Source organism: Moschus berezovskii, chromosome 2, assembly GCF_049115385.1.
Source record: "Moschus berezovskii isolate FMDL1 chromosome 2, NW_MosBer_1.0, whole genome shotgun sequence".
Lineage (NCBI taxonomy): Eukaryota > Metazoa > Chordata > Mammalia > Artiodactyla > Moschidae > Moschus > Moschus berezovskii.
In genome coordinates this window covers 100,827,769-100,848,441 of record NC_142461.1, presented here as the reverse complement: position 1 = coordinate 100,848,441, position 20,673 = coordinate 100,827,769, and the positions used below count along the sequence as shown (strand labels likewise).

The window sequence follows — 20,673 nt, the reverse complement described above, 5'->3', positions numbered from 1 at the left end:
AATAATATTTTAACAACTCCACAGGCAAATTTTAATATGCACCAAAGTTTGGGAACCTCTGGAGTGAGGTTATTTGTTACTCAAATTACCTCCAGGGGTGAGAAAAGGTTATTTTTACTTGTTTTGATAGTGGTTGTCGCATTTTTGTTGACAAAAAAATGTATCAGATACACGAAAAGAGAAGAAAGCAAAGCTGACAGGTAACGTAACAAAATTATTAAGTTTAAAATCAGGCATAACTCCACTTTCATAAGAATTACTTAAATAATAGAATGGTCAGTGGTATGCTGAAGTCTCCAGGCAATGTGATTTAATGAATATTTAATAATTATTTCTTTAAATAATTTACCCTCTTTAATCTGCAGATGAGACTTAAGAGAAATTTGAAAAAATTTTCTTAAAAGCCAAATAAATTATTAAAAATTTAAATAATCATGATGATTTATACTTCAAATGTTACTATCCACTGGTAACATGGGAAGCATAGATAGGCGTAACAGTTGGTAAAGGTGGGAATATATGTTTGTGGGGATGAATTTGGACATGGAGAGTTTGCATGAAGGTTATTCTAAACTATTTGAGATTCAACATGTACCAGAAAGAAGGCTTTGTGGAGCTTCCCTTATTTCACTAAGAGCAGAAAACTTCTGGGAGAGAGGCTGCCATGGATCCCTTCTGGAGGAATTTTATGGAATTAAAAAAAAAAAATGAGAGACCACTTGCACCTTGCACCTGCATAAACAAACATCATCACAAACTGAATTATGGCCTGTTGGTTCCCCTGGAAATCCATTTGTTCTTCCTACTGAAGCCTTTCCTGCTTGCATCCTTTCCAGTAAGGTAGGTATATAAACCCCAACCCTAGTCATTTAGGGAACTACTACTTTTGTGAGCTTTACATGCATATGAATACTTAGGGTTTTTATTATTCTTATTAATCTGTCTATTGTCAGTTAAATTCACAGGCCCCCAGTTACTTAACCCAAGAGGGTAGAGGAAAAGTCTCCCCCTCCCACATCCCGCTAAGCATTTTCATTGGCAAATTGACACTATTTACCAAAACAGAAATGTATACACATTGTCCAGGCGGTTACCCTTAAAAATCTGATCAACAGAGACACTCAGATATGCAGTGAAAATTTTTACCATTGCTTGTACAAAGGGCAAAACTGGAAAAAACAAACTGTTCACTAAAAAGGAACTGGTTATATAAATTTTCTGAACAATTAGTTCAGTTCAGTTCAGTCGCTCAGTAGTGTCCGACTCTCCGCGACCCCATGAATCACAGCACGCCAGGCCTCCCTGTCCATCACCAACTCCCGGAGTTCACTCAAACTCATGTCCAGAGTCGGTGATGCCATCCAGCCATCTCATTCTCGGTCGTCCCCTTCTCCTCCCGCCCCCAACCTTTCCCAGCATCAGAGTCTTTTCCAGTGAGTCAACTCGTCGCATGAGGTGGCCAAAGTATTGCAGCTTCAGCTTTAGCATCAGTCCCTCCAATGAACATCCAGGATTGATCTCCTCCAGAATGGACTGGTTGGATCTCCTTGCAGTATAAGGGACTCTCAAGAGTCTTCTCCAACACCACAGTTCAAAAGCATCGATTCTTCGGCGATCAGCCTTCTTCACAGTCCAACTCTCACATCCATACATGACCACAGGAAAAACCATTGCCTTGACTAGACGGACCTTGGTTGGCAAAGTAATGTCTCTGCTTTTTAATATACTATCAAGGTTGGTCATAACTTTCCTTCCAAGGAGCAAGCGTCTTTTAATTTCATGGCTGCAATCAGCATTTGCAGCGATTTTGGAGCCCAAAAAAATAAAGTCTGACACTGTTTCCACTGTTTTTCCATCTATTTCCCAGGAAGTGATGGGACCAGATGCCATGATCTTTGTTTTCTGAATGCTGAGCTTCAAGCCAACCTTTTCACTCTCCTCTTTCACTTTCATCAAGAGGCTTTTGAGTTCCTCTTCACTTTCTGCCATGAGGGTGGTGTCATCTGCATATCTGAGGTTATTGATATTTCTCCCGGCAATCTTGATTCCAGCTTGTGCTTCTTCCAGCCCAGCGTTCCTCCTGATGTACTCTGCATATAAGTTAAATAAGCAAGGTGACAATATACAACCTTGACGTACACCTTTTCCTATTTGGAACCAGTCTGTTGTTCCATGTCCAGTTCTAACTGTTGCTTCGTGACCTGCATACAGGTTTCTATAGACACCCATTAAAAAGGAGGCAGATCTTTATACACAGTGTTTTAGAAACACATGCATGGTTTTACTATGTTGTTAAGGAAAAAAGTAAGTCACAGAACAATGTATAATATATTATCTTCATTGTAGTAAAAAGAAAACAAATGCAGATGTATAGATATTTACACACACACACTCACCAGTTTGGTTTGTTTTCAGATTTACTGTGTGTGTGTGTGTGTGTGTGTGTGTGCAAGTGTTTGGAGCAATGGTCATGGTATAGGTAGATGTGGGAATGAGGGAAATTTTTAGCTTTTACTCCAAATTCTTCTATTTATTTTAAGTAAGAAACCTCCCTCAAAGAGAAAAAAAAAGCATGCCTTTTGTAACAAAACATGAAAAAGCTAAGTGAACCTTCATAGTGTTTAGGAAGCTACAACACTGCAATTGTGGTAAGAAGACTATAATGACTGTGTTACTAAAAAAGGCCTGAAAAAATAAGCAAGGAAAAGCTTAGGACTCTAAGGCTGATATTAAGAGAAATTCATATTCCTCTTGGTATTTGGAAGAGAAGCAGAAACAAAATTTTGTCATTTATACAATTTATAGTCATAATAAATCATAAGATTCAAGCTCAATAATAGTCCTTTATACATGACTGCTAATCTAATATTCTGCTTATGAATATGTATAATATAATTTCCTACTATATCTCCTTTACAAATTCAGTACATTTCTACTGAGGCATAAAGTGTTCTCGTTTAAGTTTGGTCTTGTCTCATGATGTGCTGATGCTTTTTTGTGTTGTAAATTACTTGCTCCAGATGGAGGAAAAAAGAAAAATAAATTGACTAGGGCTAGTCTCTCAATTATCTTTTATCTTCAGTATTTATGTTGTTTTTTTTTTTAACCCATCCCAGTGGAAGAAAACTTGTGTCTGTTTTAGAAGCAAAATTTAAATGTATAAAGAAAATGCTAAAAAACACTTTGAAAAACTCTTAAATTTACTTGTATATATTAAATAATATCTGTATATACTATACAATAATGATTTAAATGGATGGCATGTTAAAATTATGGCACTTCAGTACATATTCCACCGGAAAAGGCAACGGCAAGCCACTCCAGTACTCTTGCCTAGAAAATCCCATGGATGGAGGAGCCTGGTAGGCTACAGTCCATGGGGTCGCTAAGGGTCAGACACGACTAAGTGACTTCACTTTCACTTTTAACTTTCACACAGTGGAGAAGGAAATGGCAACCCACTCCAGTGTTCTTGCCTGGAGAATCCCAGGGACAGGGGAGCCTGGTGGGCTTCCGTGTATGGGGTCGCACAGAGTCGGACAGGATTGAAGTGACTTAGCAGCAGCAGAAGTACATACTTACAATAAATAAATGTAGCACTAACTTAAATAACCTGATCAGCTTAAAATTTCTATTTTACACCATCTTTCTCCTTCTTTCACATGTATTGTCAAACATCAAATATATGAGTGGAATGGAATCATTCACAGTTTCTCTCCTTATTGTGAAAGACCCATCCAAGTTAATTAATCCCTTAATGCCTTTTGGTCAACCAGAAATTGACCCTACTTTTATGTCCCTATGTCTTTTATTTTTTTTTCACTTCATACTTTAGCAAATTAAAAAAAATTTCCTTGAATTACAATGTTGATTTACAATGTTAATATTTTCAGTACAGCAAAATGACCCAGTTATACATATGTATATTCCTTTTCATATTCTTTTCCATTCTGGTTTATCATAGGATAGTGAATACGGTTCCCTGTGCTATACAATAGGACCTTGTTTACTCAACAACCCTTCTTTCTGATGCAAAGGGTACACAGTGTATGGTTATTTTTATGACTGAATTCGTGTGCTACTTCTTAAAAGAAGGGAAAGGCCAAGGTTTATCCTCTAGAAGATACCTTCCATAATATAATATTTTCCATCATGAAGAAATATAATTACTTGTGCATAAATTTGCATTCTCACTTTCTTCAGGTCTTTACCTATTATTCTAATAAACTTTTTCTATGAATATGGAATTTTTTTTCTATTGTATTAATGGGTTCTTAAAAGCTACCTCAAATTTTGGTGGAACATAAGAGACTGTAGAAATACATACACTGGTATGAAGGTGTGCATAGTGGAAAAATGGCACATTAACAAAAGGGGAAACAGTAACAGACAACATTCCCCCTTCACTCCTTTTCAGCAGAATATACATAAACACGTTCACAAAATCCAGTCATAAGGAATGCAAGGCTATGGAAAAGACAAAGCCAAACAGAAAATGATAAACTCTCCTCTGCATAAAAGAGAAGAGGAGGTACGTTTACATTTTTAGAGAGCAGATATATAATGCTGGTAAGATAGAAAATACAGAATAATGAAGACAGAAGACAACAGAAATGCAAGATAACAACAAAGCATATATGCTTAAAACAACTTTATAACATCCAGGGAGCTTCTCCTTACTGCTGCCCAATCAATCTAGGAAAATAGAAATGTTTTGTAGAATGGGTGATTATTCCATATGCTTTGGGAATTTATCTCTCTGAGTATTCAAAGTTTTGGCTTTTTGGTTTCCAAGAGCCTACCACCCCTGGTATGAGTTAAAAATCAACCAAACCAACCAACCAACCAAGAAAAAATAAGCAAGCTGATTATCCTGAACTGAATCACAAATGGAAATCTTTTCTGCCTAGGGCATCTTAAGCTCTTCCCTAGAAAATGACTCTTCAGTAAGTTAGCTATTTAAAAACAAATAGAGCAGTTGGTCTCAATTTCTGGTAGTGATCAAATTATTGCCTTGCTACCAATTCACTTTGTTGCTGAAAATCTTCTCAAGTCAAATTTGTAATACCAAAAGAAGAAAAAGAAAGGGTAGAGAAACTGTCTTGAAGTAAACGTTCAAAATACTAAAGAAAAATGAGGAACAATAACAGACCTCCAACCCTAAATCCTTTCATGTTATCCTTTTTTATTTAGGAAATCAAGATAATTGAATAAAGATGCTTCTTTTGCCAAGACCTAGCCAAAGACTCAGAGAAGGCAATGGCAAGCCACTCCAGTACTATTGCCTAGAAAATCCCATGGATGGAGGAGCCTGGTAGGCTGCAGTCCGTGGGGTCGCTAAGGGTCAGACACGACTGAGCGACTTCACTTTCACACATTGGAGAAGGAAATGGCAACCCACATCCAGTGTTCTTGCCTGGAGAATCCCAGGGATGGGGGAGCCTGGTGGGCTTCTGTCTATGAGGTCACACAGAGTCGGACACGACTGAAGTGACTTAGCAGCAGCAGCCAAAGACAAAATAGACCAAAGACCTTTTAAATATATTTTATATTTAACCCATCTCTACCTCATTCTGGGTGGGAATGCCAAATGTTAAAACAAGATTATTTTCATATTACATTCAGTATTTCTGCATGCATACTGGTAAAGAGAAGATAACAAACTTTATAGGAAAAGTAGCAGCAAAACTGTCATTTCATCCCGTTTACTCACAATCAAACTTCTAAAGGGCATCTATAACTGCTTAGAAAAAGGATTATGAAACAAGCCAGATATTTCTTTTATTCATACAATCAAATTTCAAATTTATACTCTTAACATTATAGCTTACTGCCATGGTTACAACTTAAATGCCTTAAGAATGGCTGAAAAGTAGGCAAATTTAAGAAAACACACAAGTAACATTAATGTAGTTAAAATAATAGAGTGAAGTAAATAGCATTTGTGTTTGCTGTGTTTGAAGGTTATGTTTCCCTGAAGAGGAAAAAGGGTAAGTAAATGTAATACCTCCATGTCGGAATATGAACTTGTGCAGGAGTATACTCTGATTTGAGTAAGGAATGAAGTATAGTTATCAGGTGTGAATTATGAATGTGCATGTGGTGAAGACAGACGAATTACTGAAGCTGTATTTCCCTAAACACCAAAGTATTTGGTGAGCTATCTGGCATATGTATAAAAATAAAAGATTATACAATATTTATATATTAAATGAAACATAATGTTTTACAAATTATCTGTAATATTTTATCTATCTCTATTTTATGCATTAGTAAATCATGAAGAAAGAAAGAAAGTGAAGTCGCTCAGTCGTGTCCTACTCTTTGCGACCCCGTGGACTGTAGTCTACCAGGCTCCTCCGTCCATGGGATCCTCCAGGCAAGAATACTGGAGTGCGTTGTCATTTCCTTCTCCCGGGGATCTTCCCAACCCAGGAATCGAATTCAGGTCTCTGGCACTGCAGACAGATGCTTTACCCTCTGAGCCACCAGGAAGAAGGTGGTCAAATGACTGAAATTGAGTGAACACACTGGTTGGGAGGAGAGGTAGAAAGGATGCTAAGGGAAGGAGGTTCCCTATCGGGTGTCTTCATAATCTAAGCTCATTCTCTTTATGAGTACATCAATACAATTACACACTGTGCCTGCCTGGCTTTGGTAGGTAGAAATCTACAACCGCTCCCTCCAGCTTACTTCGGCCAGGATGTTTCTCCGGGTCTACTTTAGGCAGTACTGCTGGGAAGGCTGTATCTCCCTGTGGTTCCAGCTAATGCCGGAAGACTGCCTTGTTCTACCTCCCACCACTGCTACAATTTGGTGGCAACCCACGCAGCGCTTGGTCCCTGCAGTCCTAGACATGGCAGCAGCTTCCAGGAACAGTTACTCCTTTGGGTGATTGGGCCCTGACTGATACAGCTATTTTCCTTGGGATGCGAAGAACTTCCGCCTATCAAATGCTAGCATTCCAAGAGAAAGGGGCAATGATAGGATATCGAAATATTTTGTAGCTAGAAATATAAACGATGACACTAATGAGGGAGTATGAAAGGACTGACCTCATATACCAAAAGGGAGGGAGAATGAATACAACTCTTCTAGGAAAACAACCTGGTTATACATCTAAAAAGCCTTGAAAATGTTCATATACTTTGAATAGTTTTCTTCCTTGGGAAAACCTAGCCTAAAAGGTAAATCAAAGCTGCAGGTACAATTTTATATACAAGGATGTTTACCATAATGTTATTTATACCCATGAAAAACACCTGAATGTACAAAAACAGAGCTATGGGTAAATATGGTATATACTTGTAGTTTTTCTTTAAAGAATTCCCCTCCCTGATTTTAAGTGTATAGAGCTATGTATCTCCACTAGACCTGAAACACGTAAGAGGGCAAGGATATCTGTTTTAAACAGTGACAACTATGTGCAAGCCAACTAGGCTCTCAAGAAATATTTTTTGAATAAATTAATGATGCAGTATTAAACATGAACTTACAGGAGAATTTTATATTAAATGGTAGAGTTCTGCCATAGCTAAGGAGCAAATGCACTCTGTATTTTTCTTTAAACTGAAATCTTCAAATCTCTTTTTAACAGTTCACAGCACTGCCACGTCTCCTGAGGAATGTTTAAATCAAATGACTTTTTGCTCAAAGGATTTCCAGTAGCTCCCCATGACCTGTAGGAAGTTCAAAGTCCCTGGTATTTACGATCTCTATAATTTGGCCCAGTGTGGTCTTTGCACGTCTTATCATCTCCCAAACCAGTTTTAAATGTTCCCATGAGACATTTTTGTCATCTCTGCTGCTGTGACAATGACAATACTCTCTCCACAGCTGGGCTGCCAGTCAAGCCCCAGGCTCCAGGCTCACCCCTGCAAAGTTACCTCACAAATGGATTGTCCATTTGATGACAATGTTTCCTACATAATACTTACTTGGCAGTTAACCACATATTATTTCATGCCATGTCTTGTCTGCTATTAAACTGCTGTTTGTAAGTCTTATTGTTAAGTAGATTTTCACATGTCTCTTCATCTTTGTGCTCAGTAGCTCGGTCATGTCGAACTCTTTGAGACCCCATGGATTGCAGCCTGCCAGGCTCCTCCTCCTGTCCATGGGATTTCTCAGGCAAGAATACTGGCGTGAGTTGCTCTTCCTACTCCAGGGGATCTTGCCAACCCAGGGATCAAACCTGTGTCTTGTGCATCCCCTGCATTGAAGGTGGATTCTTTGCAACTGTGCCACCTGCGAAGCCTCTATACTACACATCATCTATGCTTTGAATAAAACGCTACATTTCTTGGGAATAGCTTCTTTACAAAATAGCAAAGAGCCTTGTATACACTATAAATAACACCGGAATCCTAGTATCAGGTTCAGATAAACTCAGATACCAGGCATTTAGTGATTTGAGTTTTACTGAATTCAAACTTTGTTTAAAAACTGTCAAAGTATTTGGATATCAAGGCCTAATCTAGCATTTATAAGTTGCTGACACTGTTCCTCACATTATAAGCTTCATGAGAGGCAAGGGGCATGTATGTATGGAGTCCATCACTATCTAACCAGCAATGTGTATAGTATACGGTTCATGATGTGGCTGCTCAGTAAACATTTAATGAGTGAAGACACCAAACATCTGAGAAAGTGGGAGACACTCTCCTGAATGTAATTCATCCTTTAAATGTGGTGAACTTAAGGTAAAAAGAACATATAGACTACATTAGAATCTTCCAGGCTACTTTAGAAGCGATCAGGTAGTCCACATTTGAGTACAAAAAATGAACATTTCAGGCAACTCTTCTCTTTTAATATGAAAAAAAAAAAAAAAAAACAACCAAAACTGTGAAAGGAAATAAGTGATTAGCCAACTTTCCAAGATTATACAAAAACCTGTGTGTGAGGGTGTTGCTGTATTTCTTTATGATAAAAAATTCAAATATTGAATTGACATTAAAAATATTGATGATCAATCCTTTAATTCCTTTACAAATGACATATATACATCTATTCAAACATGTTAAAAAATTAAGCATATTAAGAAGTACTACCTTTAAGCAAAGTAGATCAATATTGTCACTATTAAAGTTTGGCTGGACTGATCTCATCAAGAGACAGTAAATTTAGATAGCAGACTTTGCTTGGGCGAAACGTAAGAAAGATTTTTTATATGATTAAAAACTCATACCTGTTGATCTCCAAGGAAATGACTTCTCAGTTGAGCTAGAGAAAAAGAAGGAAAAAAAAATGGAACATTTACTTCTTTTGTTGTAAACTTTAACTGTGGATCTGTTTTGCATATAAACATTTAATTTTCACATTTAATTATATAAAAGTATATTAAAACCTCAAACAAAATTTAAAATGACTGTTCTAAATTAACTTCTGGAGAGTATTTAACCCCCTATGTTAATCTGGGACAATTTTGTATTTCTTAGAACTTAAGGCAAATTATAAAAAGACATATGATTCTCCTTGGATAAGACAAATATAATAGCACAGCTAACTGTGACCTTCATAGTACTTATATGAGCGCCTATGCTGCTTTATGTGGAATAATTTATATGAAAACTACATATAAAACAACATATATATCATGCACTGTACGACATATACATTAAAAATAACCAAAAATGTTGTTATTAAGTTTATTCATTTTACTTATTTTCAAAAAAGTCTTAGATGTTGTAATAGACATATAAGTTAAAGGGGTCAGTTTATTGAATGTTACCTTATAAAATTTAAATATCATAAATCTTTGTATCAAAACACAAAGTTTTACAAATTAGGAGTAAATTTTAACTATATATTTTTCTTAGTTTATAGAGTGCTATGCTCAGTCGCGTCCAAGTCTCTGCAACCCCATGACTATAGTCCGCCAGGCTTCTCTGTCGGATTCTCCAGCAAGTACACTGGAGTGGGTTGCCATGTCCTCCTCCAGAGGATCGTTCCCACCTAGGGATAGAACCTGCATCTCCTGTGTCTCCTGCATTGGCAGGTGGATTCTTTACCACTGAGGCACCTGGGAAGACTGGTTTATAGAGTACCAATTTTAAAAATTAGTGCATAAAAACATATCTGAGCCGCCCTGTCCACCCCCTCCCTTAAAATAATACAAGAAAGCATGGTGCTGAGGGGAGAGTGTAGCAGAACAAAGCAGTAAGAGAGGCCGAATTATTAGGCATTCATTAAATGTTAAAGTACCTCACATATATTATCTTCTGTATATTATTCACAATAACCTAATGAAGAGGTACCTTATTACCTTTATTTCACAGATTAAAAAAGTGGACAAAGTCTTATTCCATTAGTAAATGGAAGAATTGGGATTTAAACCAAGGATGGTTTGATTTCAAAGTCAGGGCTTATCACTGTGCTATACAGTAGAACAGCCTGTGATCCCATTTTTGTATTAAACACACACACATGCACACACAGACACACACAATATGCCTAAGAAGTATAGAAAAATAAAGATCAAAGTGCTAGTGGTTTTTTCTGTGGGTTACAACTAAAAGGATTTCTTTCTTTTTAAACATTTGTACTTTATTTAGAAGTCAGAAACAAATACATATTGAAGTATTTTGGAAGTGTTTAATAAATTTGAAGAAAAAGTACATGACTTTGCACTTAAGGAAACTCTAAAATAAAGAACAATACTTTCAGAGCTGTACTTGTAAGATTTTAAGTCCATGTTAGTCCCTTGGTATTTCCATTAAGTGGCTAATGAAACTCTTGCTGGTTAAAAACTCGAGACTCAGTAAGAACTCCCCAAAGTTCAATTTTGCCTGTGATCTGAGAGCAGCTCACATTCTAGGACCTTGAACGAGCTGTGAACAGGGGGACATGCTCCCAATGAATAGAGTCAATCAGTTAATGCTCATTTTCAGCATTCCGATCATGATCCTCTATCCGATGTACTCTTAACTAATTTCAAAAGGGACTGATGGGGAAGAAAAAACAGAGAAAATTTAGTCAAATATCAATAAATGGCATATTTGTCTTGCTCCTGAACGTATTACTGCATTCTTAAAAGTAGTTCCCAAAACTAAATTGCAATTCTCTTGAATATTATCATTTAATCCTATTATCTAAACTAGCTTTCTAAGCACCAAAGTTGCTATTACCCAACTGTGTTTCTATCAACATATTCACATTTTTTGTCAATATTAAAATCAAACTACCAACCAGAAATGTTTAACATACCTCCGGTGTCTTGGGAGTGGTAAAGTCTATTATCTTCTGGTTGAAATTTACATAAACCTTAATGAAATATCTTTACAAGTTTTTTTATTTTTGAAATTTTAGATCATAGATTATATATCATCTTAACTGCTCAAACTGGGCAAGGGTTGTGGTTGTTTTGTGCACCTCTAGGCCTAGAAAATCCCATGGATGGAGGAGCCTGGTAGGCTGCAGTCCGTGGGGTCGCTAGGGGTCGGACACGACTGAGCGACTTTACTTTCACTTTTCCCTTTCACACATTGGAGAAGGAAATGGCAACCCACTCCAGTGTTCTTGCCTGGAGAATCCCAAGGACGGGGGAGACTGGTGGGCTTCCGTCTATGGGCTCACACAGAGTCGGACACGACTGAAGTGACTCAGCAGCAGCAGCAGCAGCAGGCCAAGTGCACTGCATATTGCCTGGCACACAAATGTTTAATGTGTGTGTATGTGTGCTCAATCGTGTCCAAATCTTTGCAAGCCCCTCTGCTGTAGTCTGACAAACTCCTCCATCCGTGGAATTTTCCAGGCAAGAATACTGGAGTGGGTTGCTATTTTCTACTCCAGGGGATCTTCCCGATCCAGGGATTGAACCCTTGTGTCTTGTGTTTCCTGCTCTGGCAGGTGGATTCCTTACCACTGTACCATCTGGGAAGCCCCTAATATATACGGTTGTAACACAAATTGTGAAAAAGTACTAATAATACTGAGTTCTCCATTGTTCTGAAGGATCAGGTATATGTAAATTATTACTATTTTGTTCATAAGCTGGCTTGAAACTCAACATTAGAAAAAACTAAAATCATGGCATCCAGTTCCATCACATCATGGCAAATAGAAAGGGGAAAAGTGGAAACAGTGATAGATTTTATTCTCCTGGGCTCCAAAATCACTGTGGACAGTGACTATAGCCAAGAAATTAAAAGATGCTTGCCTCTTAGAAGGAAAGTTATGACAAACCCATTTGGCATATTAAAAAGTAGAGACATCACTTTGCTCACAAAGGTGCATCTAGTCAAAGCTATGGTTTTTCCACTAGTTCTGGACGGAAGTGAGAGTTGGACGATAAGGAAGACTGAGTGCCGAAGAATTGATGCTTTCGAATTGTGGTGCTGGAGAAGACTCAGAGAAGGACAGAGGAGCCTGGTGTGCTGCAGTCCATGGGGTTGCAAAGAGTCAGACACAACTTAGCAACTGAACAACAACACTCTGTTCAAACAGGTCAAATTATTCTCCCCTACTCTAGGTAGGAAGTTCCAGTAGTCTCATTGTGTAACAAGCAGGTAAGCAGCATTTCCAGTGCTGAAAAGACCTTTGGTCATCAAAATACAGTAAGGTATTCCAGTCCTAAATATCCATTGGAAGGACTGATGCTGAAGCTGAAACTCTGATACTTTGGATACCTGATGCGAGGAAGTGACTCATTTGAAAAGACCCTGATGCTGGGAAAGATAGAAGGTGGGAGGAGAAGGGGATAACAGAGGATGAGATGGTTGGATGGCATTACCGACTCAATGGACATGAGTTTGAGCAAGCTCTGGGAGTGGGAGATGGACAGGGAGGTCTGGCATGCTGCAGCCCATGGGATTACAAAGAGTCAGACATGACTAAGCAACATGAACTGAACTGAGGTGAAGGCATGGGGAAGTCTGAGTTAAAATTACTTTTTCTCCTATCATATTCTAGACAAACAATAAAAAAATTCACAGGGAAAATAAGTTAATATTGAAGATTAAAAATAAAAAATTCCATGGTATATTTTGAGGACTATATATTTAGCCCAATTACTTTCACACTAATTCCACAATCCTGGTCATTATATGTTATTGAGAACAGTCTATTTCTTTCTGAACCACCACTCTGGGATTCAGGGATCAGGCAGTACATACGTGAAGTTCTGAAATGCTGTTTCAAGTCCTTTTATTGGAACAATAAAACTAGAGGCAGCTCCACATGACACATAGGTGTATTCCTTCCTCCCTCTCTTCCTCTAGCCATCTATTCCAAAAAAGATTTCCCCAACTTTTACTGAATGTCTACAACATGTCTCAGAGCATTGTGGCCATGGATGACTCCATTCCATTCTCTTTCACTTCTCATCTAAATATGCCAAGAACCTCCTCTGCAGTGTGAAAACATTTTAAAATACAAGAATGGGATCACACATGACAACTTTGTTTCAGTGGGAAGATGCATTCACAATTTCTAACAGCTTAATTATCAACAACCTCTAGAATGAAATCCATTCATAAGTTTGGGACTGTTTGGTTAGACAGCAAACTACAGTTAAAAGCAAAATCATCAGCAAATTAATAAATCAAGGCATTTCATTTTAATGAGAAACAAAATCTTAGTTTTAAGAAAGACACCATGCCTTCATCACAGTATTGATGAGAAAATGCAATAAATCACTATAAAATTCCGTGCACTTAAGAAATTATGCATTTTTTTCATTCACAGACATAAATGGAGCCCAAAATACCTTTGCTGAATATTTACTGCAGGCTCAGTTCAGTTCAGTCACTCAGTTGTACCCAGCTCTTTGCAACCCTGTGGACTGTAGCGCACTAGGCCTCCCTGTCCATCATCAACTCCCAGAGCTTGCTCAAACTCATGTCCATCAAGTAGGTGATGCCATCCAACCATCTCTTTCTCTCTTGGCCCCTTCTCCTCCTGCCCTCAATCTTTCCCAGCATCAGAGTCTTTTCAAAAGAATCAGTTGTTCGCATCAAGTAGCCAAAGTATTGGAGCTTCAGCTTCAGCATCAGTCTTTCCAATGAATATTCAGGACTGATCTCCTTTAGGATGGACTGGTTGGATCTGCTTGCAGAACAAGGGACTCTCAACAGTCTTCTCCAACACCACAATTCAAAAGCATCAATTCTTCGGCACTCAGTCTTCTTTATGGTCCAGTTCTCACATCCATACGTGACCACTGGAAAAACCATAGCTTTGACTAGATGAACCTTGTCAGCAAAGTAATGTCTCTGCTTTTAATATGCTGTCTAGGTTGGTCATAGCTTTCCTTCCAAGGAGCAAGCATCTTTTAATTTTGTGGCTGAAGTCACCATCTGTGGTGATTTTGGAGCCCAAGAGAATAAAGTCTCTCACTGTTTGCATTGTTTCCCCATCTATTTGCCATGAAGTGATGGGACCGGATGCCATGATCTCAGTTTTCAGAATGTTGAGTTTTAAGTCAGCTTTTTAATTCTCTTTGCCTTCATCAAGACGCTCTTTAGTTCTTCTTCACTTTCTGCCATAAGGGTGGTGTCATCTGCATATCTGAGGTTATTGATATTTCTCCCAGCAATCTTCATTCCAGCTTGTGCTTCATCCAGCCTGGCATTTCGCATGATGTACTCTGCATAGAAGTTAAATAAGCAGGGTGACAATCTACAGCCTTGACGTAGTCCTTTCCCAATTTTGAACCAGTCCGTTGCTCCATGTCCGGTTCTAACTGTTGCTTCTTGACCTGAATAAAGATTTTTCAGGAGGCAGGTAGCCCACCAGGCTCCTCTGTTCATGAGATTCTCCAGGCAAGAATGCTGAAGTGGGTTGCCATGTTCTCCTCCACAGGATCTTCACAACCCAGGGATCGAACCCAGGTCTCCTCCATTGCAGGTGGATTCTTTACCATGTAAGCCACCAGAGAAGCCCATAACTGTCTTTGAAATCCCCTTATTGTGATATTTCCCTATGTAATGAGTGAGAAAACCAGCTGCTCACAGTCCCTTGCAGCCAGAGAGTCCGTCAGTGACAGGGTCTAGAAGAAGGCTGGTCAGCGTGGCAGTGGTGCAGCAGGGACCAGCAGTGTGGGGGCGCAGTAGTGGCAGTGGACACTGTTCCCATATTCCCCAACTCAGAACCTGGCTCTCTGACCTTCCCGGAGATTTTGAAAATTGACACCTAACAGCTTCTGACAAGTTCTTTTCCAGCTTACACAGGCCAGAGAGGATTCTACTGTTTGCAGCTGAAGGTTCTGACTGATGTTTTATGACTGAGACCAAATATAAATGGCCCTCTGAAAAGAGCTAAAACCTCACTCTTTAACTCTTGACCTGTATTTCCAACTGTGTACTGGATATAATACCTTTTGTACTTGACACACTGAAACCCTTTTTTTCCCCCAAATAAATTCCCATCTAATCATTACCACCGAGTCACTTACTGAAGAACATGGAGCTGTTTTACTGACTGCCTACTGTCCCTGCACACCCCTCATGAACAGCTCAACAAGGGCAGGGAAGTCTGCCTTGTTCACAGACATACTTACAGAACCTATAACAGTTTGTGGCACATGGCTGTCACTCAAAACATACACCTTCTGAATCCATCGCTACCACTAAGTACAGTTCAGGCTTTCATCCTCTCATGGCCTCTTGGGTGGATCATTCTTTCAGGCTCTCTCCTAGCTGGTCTGCTTGGCTTTGATTTCTCATCCTTTCAGGCTCTCTTCCAGGCTGTTGCTACGGTGATATTTCAAACTCTCAAATCTGAAATTCTCCTGATGCTAACGCACAACAGATTCATACAGGATACATTTCAAGCATCTTGGTTAGTATGGCAGAAATTCAAACATCTTCAGATGGTGCAGAAGGCTCTCCACCACCTGGTTCCTTCGAGTTTGCCCTTTCCCACACAAACCTACATTGTAGGCATTTCTAATTACTTGCAGTTTCCTCACATATCAGGCTGCTTCACGCTTCTAGTGCTATTTTGGGGGTAGAATGTGTAGAACACAGTCTGGAAACTCAGAATTACACAAATTTCAGAATGGTATACGTGGTACAATGTAACTATATATATGTCATACACAGCCATGGATTGGAACACTCTAGTTTACTTTCACTTTTTGATCACTTAATAATAACAGGAATATCTTTGTAAAATGGTCAACATTAATAAGTCAGTACTTGATTTCCTCCTGGATTCTACTGTGTCTGATGTGGGCTTAAGTGGACAGTAGTAGGAAACAGTAGGAGAGGGAGGAGTGGAGAAAACTTGATGAAGCTACACAGTAACTTCACCATGTCATTTCTCTCACCTTCTCCCTGGTCTAGATGGGGCTCTATCACTAGTGAGGTGCAGGCTACTGTCACTTTCTCGTCCAAAACACACTGAATTGGGATAGAATCCAAGTTATTCCAGTTTGTTTTATTTAGAAAAATAGTTAAGAAATTTTATACTACATACAGAGACATATATGTGTGCATGTATATGTACAGCCCTTATTAATAGCTCAAAAAGTTAAGCACAGTCAAAACTTACACTTAATTTGGTATTAGTGGACAGGAATTACTAGAAGGAATACACCAGAAACTGTTTTACTTATGAATAGAGTATGAGCATGTACCATTCTCAAGACTACATACCCTCCATGACATTCTCTCTGGTAAGCACTAATCATTATCAGTTTAATGAAAGTTGATCACTTCTTCTTTATATTAACAATTAATCTACCTTGATTCTTATTTTTCATATGATTGTAACTGCAATATTCGCTTAACTGTTTCCACTACCAGATTATGGCTCTGAGGATAAAGATTGTGTCTTAATTCTATTTGCATCCAACCACAATTGAGTAGAATGCTAAATAAATGATAGCTGATATTAATTTTTTGAGTTGCTCATTATTTAGGGCTAATCCTATGTTATTTTAGAATTGTTTCAATCATTCTACAAAGGAATTTTTGGCTTTTTCTACATCTTACAGAAAAGATGTCTATTGTAAATATTACATGAACCCATTCAACAAGTATTTGCTGATCATCTACTGAGTGCCAGACATTGTTAGAGGCTGGGATATAATGGTGAAAAGAAGCAAACAATGATCAACATTGTTAATCAGGGAAATGCAAATTAAAACCACAATAAGATGTCACTTCATACTTGTCAGAATGGCTATCACCAGTTCAGTTCAGTTGCTCAGTCGTGTCCGACTTTCTGACCCCATGAACTGCAGCACGCCAGGCCTCCCTGTCCATCACCAACTCCCGGAGTCTACCTAAACTCAAGTCCATTGAGTCGGTGATGCCATCCAACCATCACATCCTGTGTCGACCCCTTCTCCTCCCGCCCTCAATCCTTCCCAACATCAAGGTCTTTTCAAATGAGTCAGCTCTTCACATCAGGTGGCTAAAGTACTAGAGTTTCAGCTTCAACACCAGTCCTTCCAATGAACACCCAGGCCTGATCTCCTTTAGGATGGACTGGTTGGATCTCCTTGCAGTCCAAGGGACTCTCAAGAGTCTTCTCCAACACAACAATTCAAAAGCATCAATTCTTTGGCGCTTAGCTTTCTTTTTTTTTTTTTGGAGTTTAGGAACATATTTTTTTTCTGTCTTAGTATTTATTTATTTATTTTTACAACATGTCGAAAGTGCCTCAGAATTCACACAATACCAACTTTCTCATGGTTCTGGTTAAATTACATATACCAGTTTATAACAAATGGCAAAGTCTATAACTCTGTTCAAAGTTTTAAAAAGTTACTTAAGAATAATTTCTTGTATTTCTATGCCACCTTTATAGTTCTGGTTTCTCATTTCTTAATTAGTAAATTCAGCGTGCAGGTTCTATCCCAGGCTAATTTATACACTTCTGAAAGAAAAGTCCTCTTAAATCCACAGAGTGTTGAGGTGGGGAGCCCCCAATCATGTCAGATTCGTTTCACATATGATAGTATACATGTTTCAATCCATTCTCCCAAATTATCCCACCCTCACCCTCTCCCACAGAGTCCAAAAGACTGCCCCACACATCCAAGTCTCTGCTGTTGTCTCGTATACAGGGTTATCGTTATCATCTTGCTATATTCCATATATATATGTGTTAATATACTGTATTGGTGTTTTAGTTTCTGGCTTACTTCGCTTTGTATAACAGGCTCCAGTTTCGTCCACCTCATTAGAACTAATTCAAATGTATTCTTTTTAATTGCTGAGTAGTACTCCATTGTGTAAATATACCACAGCTTTCTTATCCATTCGTCTATGGATGGACATCTAGGTTGCTTCCATGTCCTGGCTTTATAAACAGTGCTGCGATGAATATTAGGGTACACATGTCTCTTTCAATTCTGGTTTCCTCGGTGTGTATGCCCAGGAGTGCGATTGCTGGATCACATGGCAGTTCTATTTTCAGTTTTTTAAGGAATCTCCACACTGTTCTCCATAGTGGCTGTACTAATTTGCATTCCTACCAACAGTGTAAGAGGGTTCCCTTTTCTCCACACCCTCTCCAGCATTTATTGCATGTAGACTTTTGGATAGCAGCCATTCTGACTGGCGTGAAATGATACCTCATTGTGGTTTTAATTTGCATTTCTCTAATTATGAGTGATGTTGAGCATTTTTCATGTTTTTGTTAGCCATCTGTATGTCTTCTTTGGAGAAATGTCTCTTTAGTTCTTTAGCCCATTTTTTGATTGGGTCGTTTATTTTTCTGGAATTGAGCCTCAGGAGTTGCTTGTATATTTTTGAGATTAATCCTTTATCAGTTGCTTCATTTGCTATTATTTTCTCCCATTCTGAAGGCTGTCTTTTCCTTTGCTGTGCAGAAGCTTTTGATTTTAATTAGGTCCCATTTGTTTATTTTTGCTTTTATTTCCAATATTTTGGGAGGTGGGTCATGGAGGATCCTGCTGTGACTTATGTCGGAGAGTGTTTTGCCTATGTTCTCCTCTAGGAGTTTTATAGTTTCTGGTCTTACATTTAGATCTTTAATCTATTTTGAGTTTATTTTTGTGTATGGTGTTAGGGAGTGTTTTAGTTTCATTCTTTTACAAGTGGTTGACCAGTTTTCCCAGCACCACTTGTTAAAGAGACTGTCTTTTCTCCACTGAATATTCTTGCCTCCCTTGTCGAAGATAAGGTGTCCATAGGTGCGTGGATTTATCTCTGGGCTTTCTATTTTGTTCCATTGATCTATATTTCTGTCTTTATGCCAGTACCATACTGTCTTGATGACTGTGGCTTTGTAGTAGAGCCTGAAGTCCGGCAGGTTGATTCCCCCAGTTCCATTCTTCTTTCTCAAGATTGCTTTGGCTATGCGAGGCATTTTGTATTTCCATACAAATTGTGAAGTTATTTGTTCTAGCTCTGTGAAAAACACCGCTGGTAGCTTGATAGGGATTGCATTGAACTTATAAATTACTTTAGGTAATATATTCATTTTCACAATATTAATTCTTCCAATCCATTAACATGGTATGTTTCTCCATCTATTAGTGTCCTCTCTGATTTCTTTCACCAAAGTTTTATAGTTTTCTATATATAGGTCTTTTGTTTCTTTAGGTAGATATATTCCTAGGTATTTTATTCTTTTCGTTGCAATGGTGAATGGAATTGTTTCCTTAATTTCTCTATTTTCTCATTATTAGTGTATAGTAATGCAAGGGATTTCTGTGTGTTGATTTTATATCCTGCAACTTTACTATATTCATTGATTAGCTCTATTTTCTGGTAGAGTCTTTAGGGTTTTCCGTGTAGAGGATCATGTCATCTGCAAACAGTGAGAGTTTTACTTCTTCTTTTCCTATTTGAATTCCTTTTATGCCTTTTTCTGCTCTGATTGCTGTGGCCAAAACTTCTAAAACTATGTTGAATAGTAATGGTGAGAGTGGGTACCCTTGTCTTGTTCCTGACTTTAGGGGAAATGCTTTCAATTTTTCACCATTGAGGATAACGTTTGCTGTGGGTTTGTCATATATAGCTTTTATTATGTTGAGGAATGTTCCTTCTATTCCCGCCTTCTGGAGGGTTTTGATCATAAATGGATGTTGAATTTTGTCAAAGGCTTTCTCTGCATCCATTGAAATAATCATATGGTTTTTTCAATTTGTTAATATGGTGTATTACATTGACTGATTTGCGGATATTGAAGAATCCTTGCATTCCTGGGATAAAGCCCACTTGGTCATGATGTATGATCTTTTTAATGTGTTGTTGGAATCTGATTGCTAGAATTTTGTTAAGGATTTTTGCATCTATGTTCATCACTGATATTGGCCTGTAGTTCTCTTTTTTTGTGGCATCTTTGGCAGGTTTTGGTATTAGGGTGATGGTGGCCTCATAGAATGAGTTAGGAAGTTTACCTTCCTCTGCAATTTTCTGGAGGAGTTTGAGTAGGATAGGTGTTAGCTCTTCTCTAAATTTTTGGTAGAATTCGGCTGTGAAGCCATCTGGACCTGGGCTTTTGTTTGCTGGAAGATTTCTGATTACAGTTTCAATTTCCATGCTTGTGATGGATCTGTTAAGATTTTCTATATCTTCCTGGTTCAGTTTTGGAAAGTTGTACTTTTCTAAGAATTTGTCCATTTCGTTCAAGTTGTCCATTTTATTGGCATACAATTGCTGATAATAGTCTCTTATGATCCTTTGTATTTCTGTATTGTCTGTTGTGATCTCTCCCTTTTTATTTCTAATTTTATTGATTTGGTTTTTCTCC

At 38.3% G+C, this 20,673-nt stretch overlaps 1 protein-coding gene across 12 annotated transcripts in view; it reads right to left on the bottom strand.

The window, feature by feature from the left end:
• Window positions 1-20,673, bottom strand: part of PKP4 (plakophilin 4) — a 274,592-nt gene that overhangs the window by 85,713 nt on the left and 168,206 nt on the right. For all 12 annotated transcript variants that reach the window (XM_088829520.1, XM_088829524.1, XM_088829530.1 and 9 more), the window contains one exon: window positions 9,191-9,225. In XM_088829520.1, the coding sequence (XP_088685646.1) occupies window positions 9,191-9,225 (35 nt within the window). The remainder of the gene's footprint in view (window positions 1-9,190; window positions 9,226-20,673) is intronic.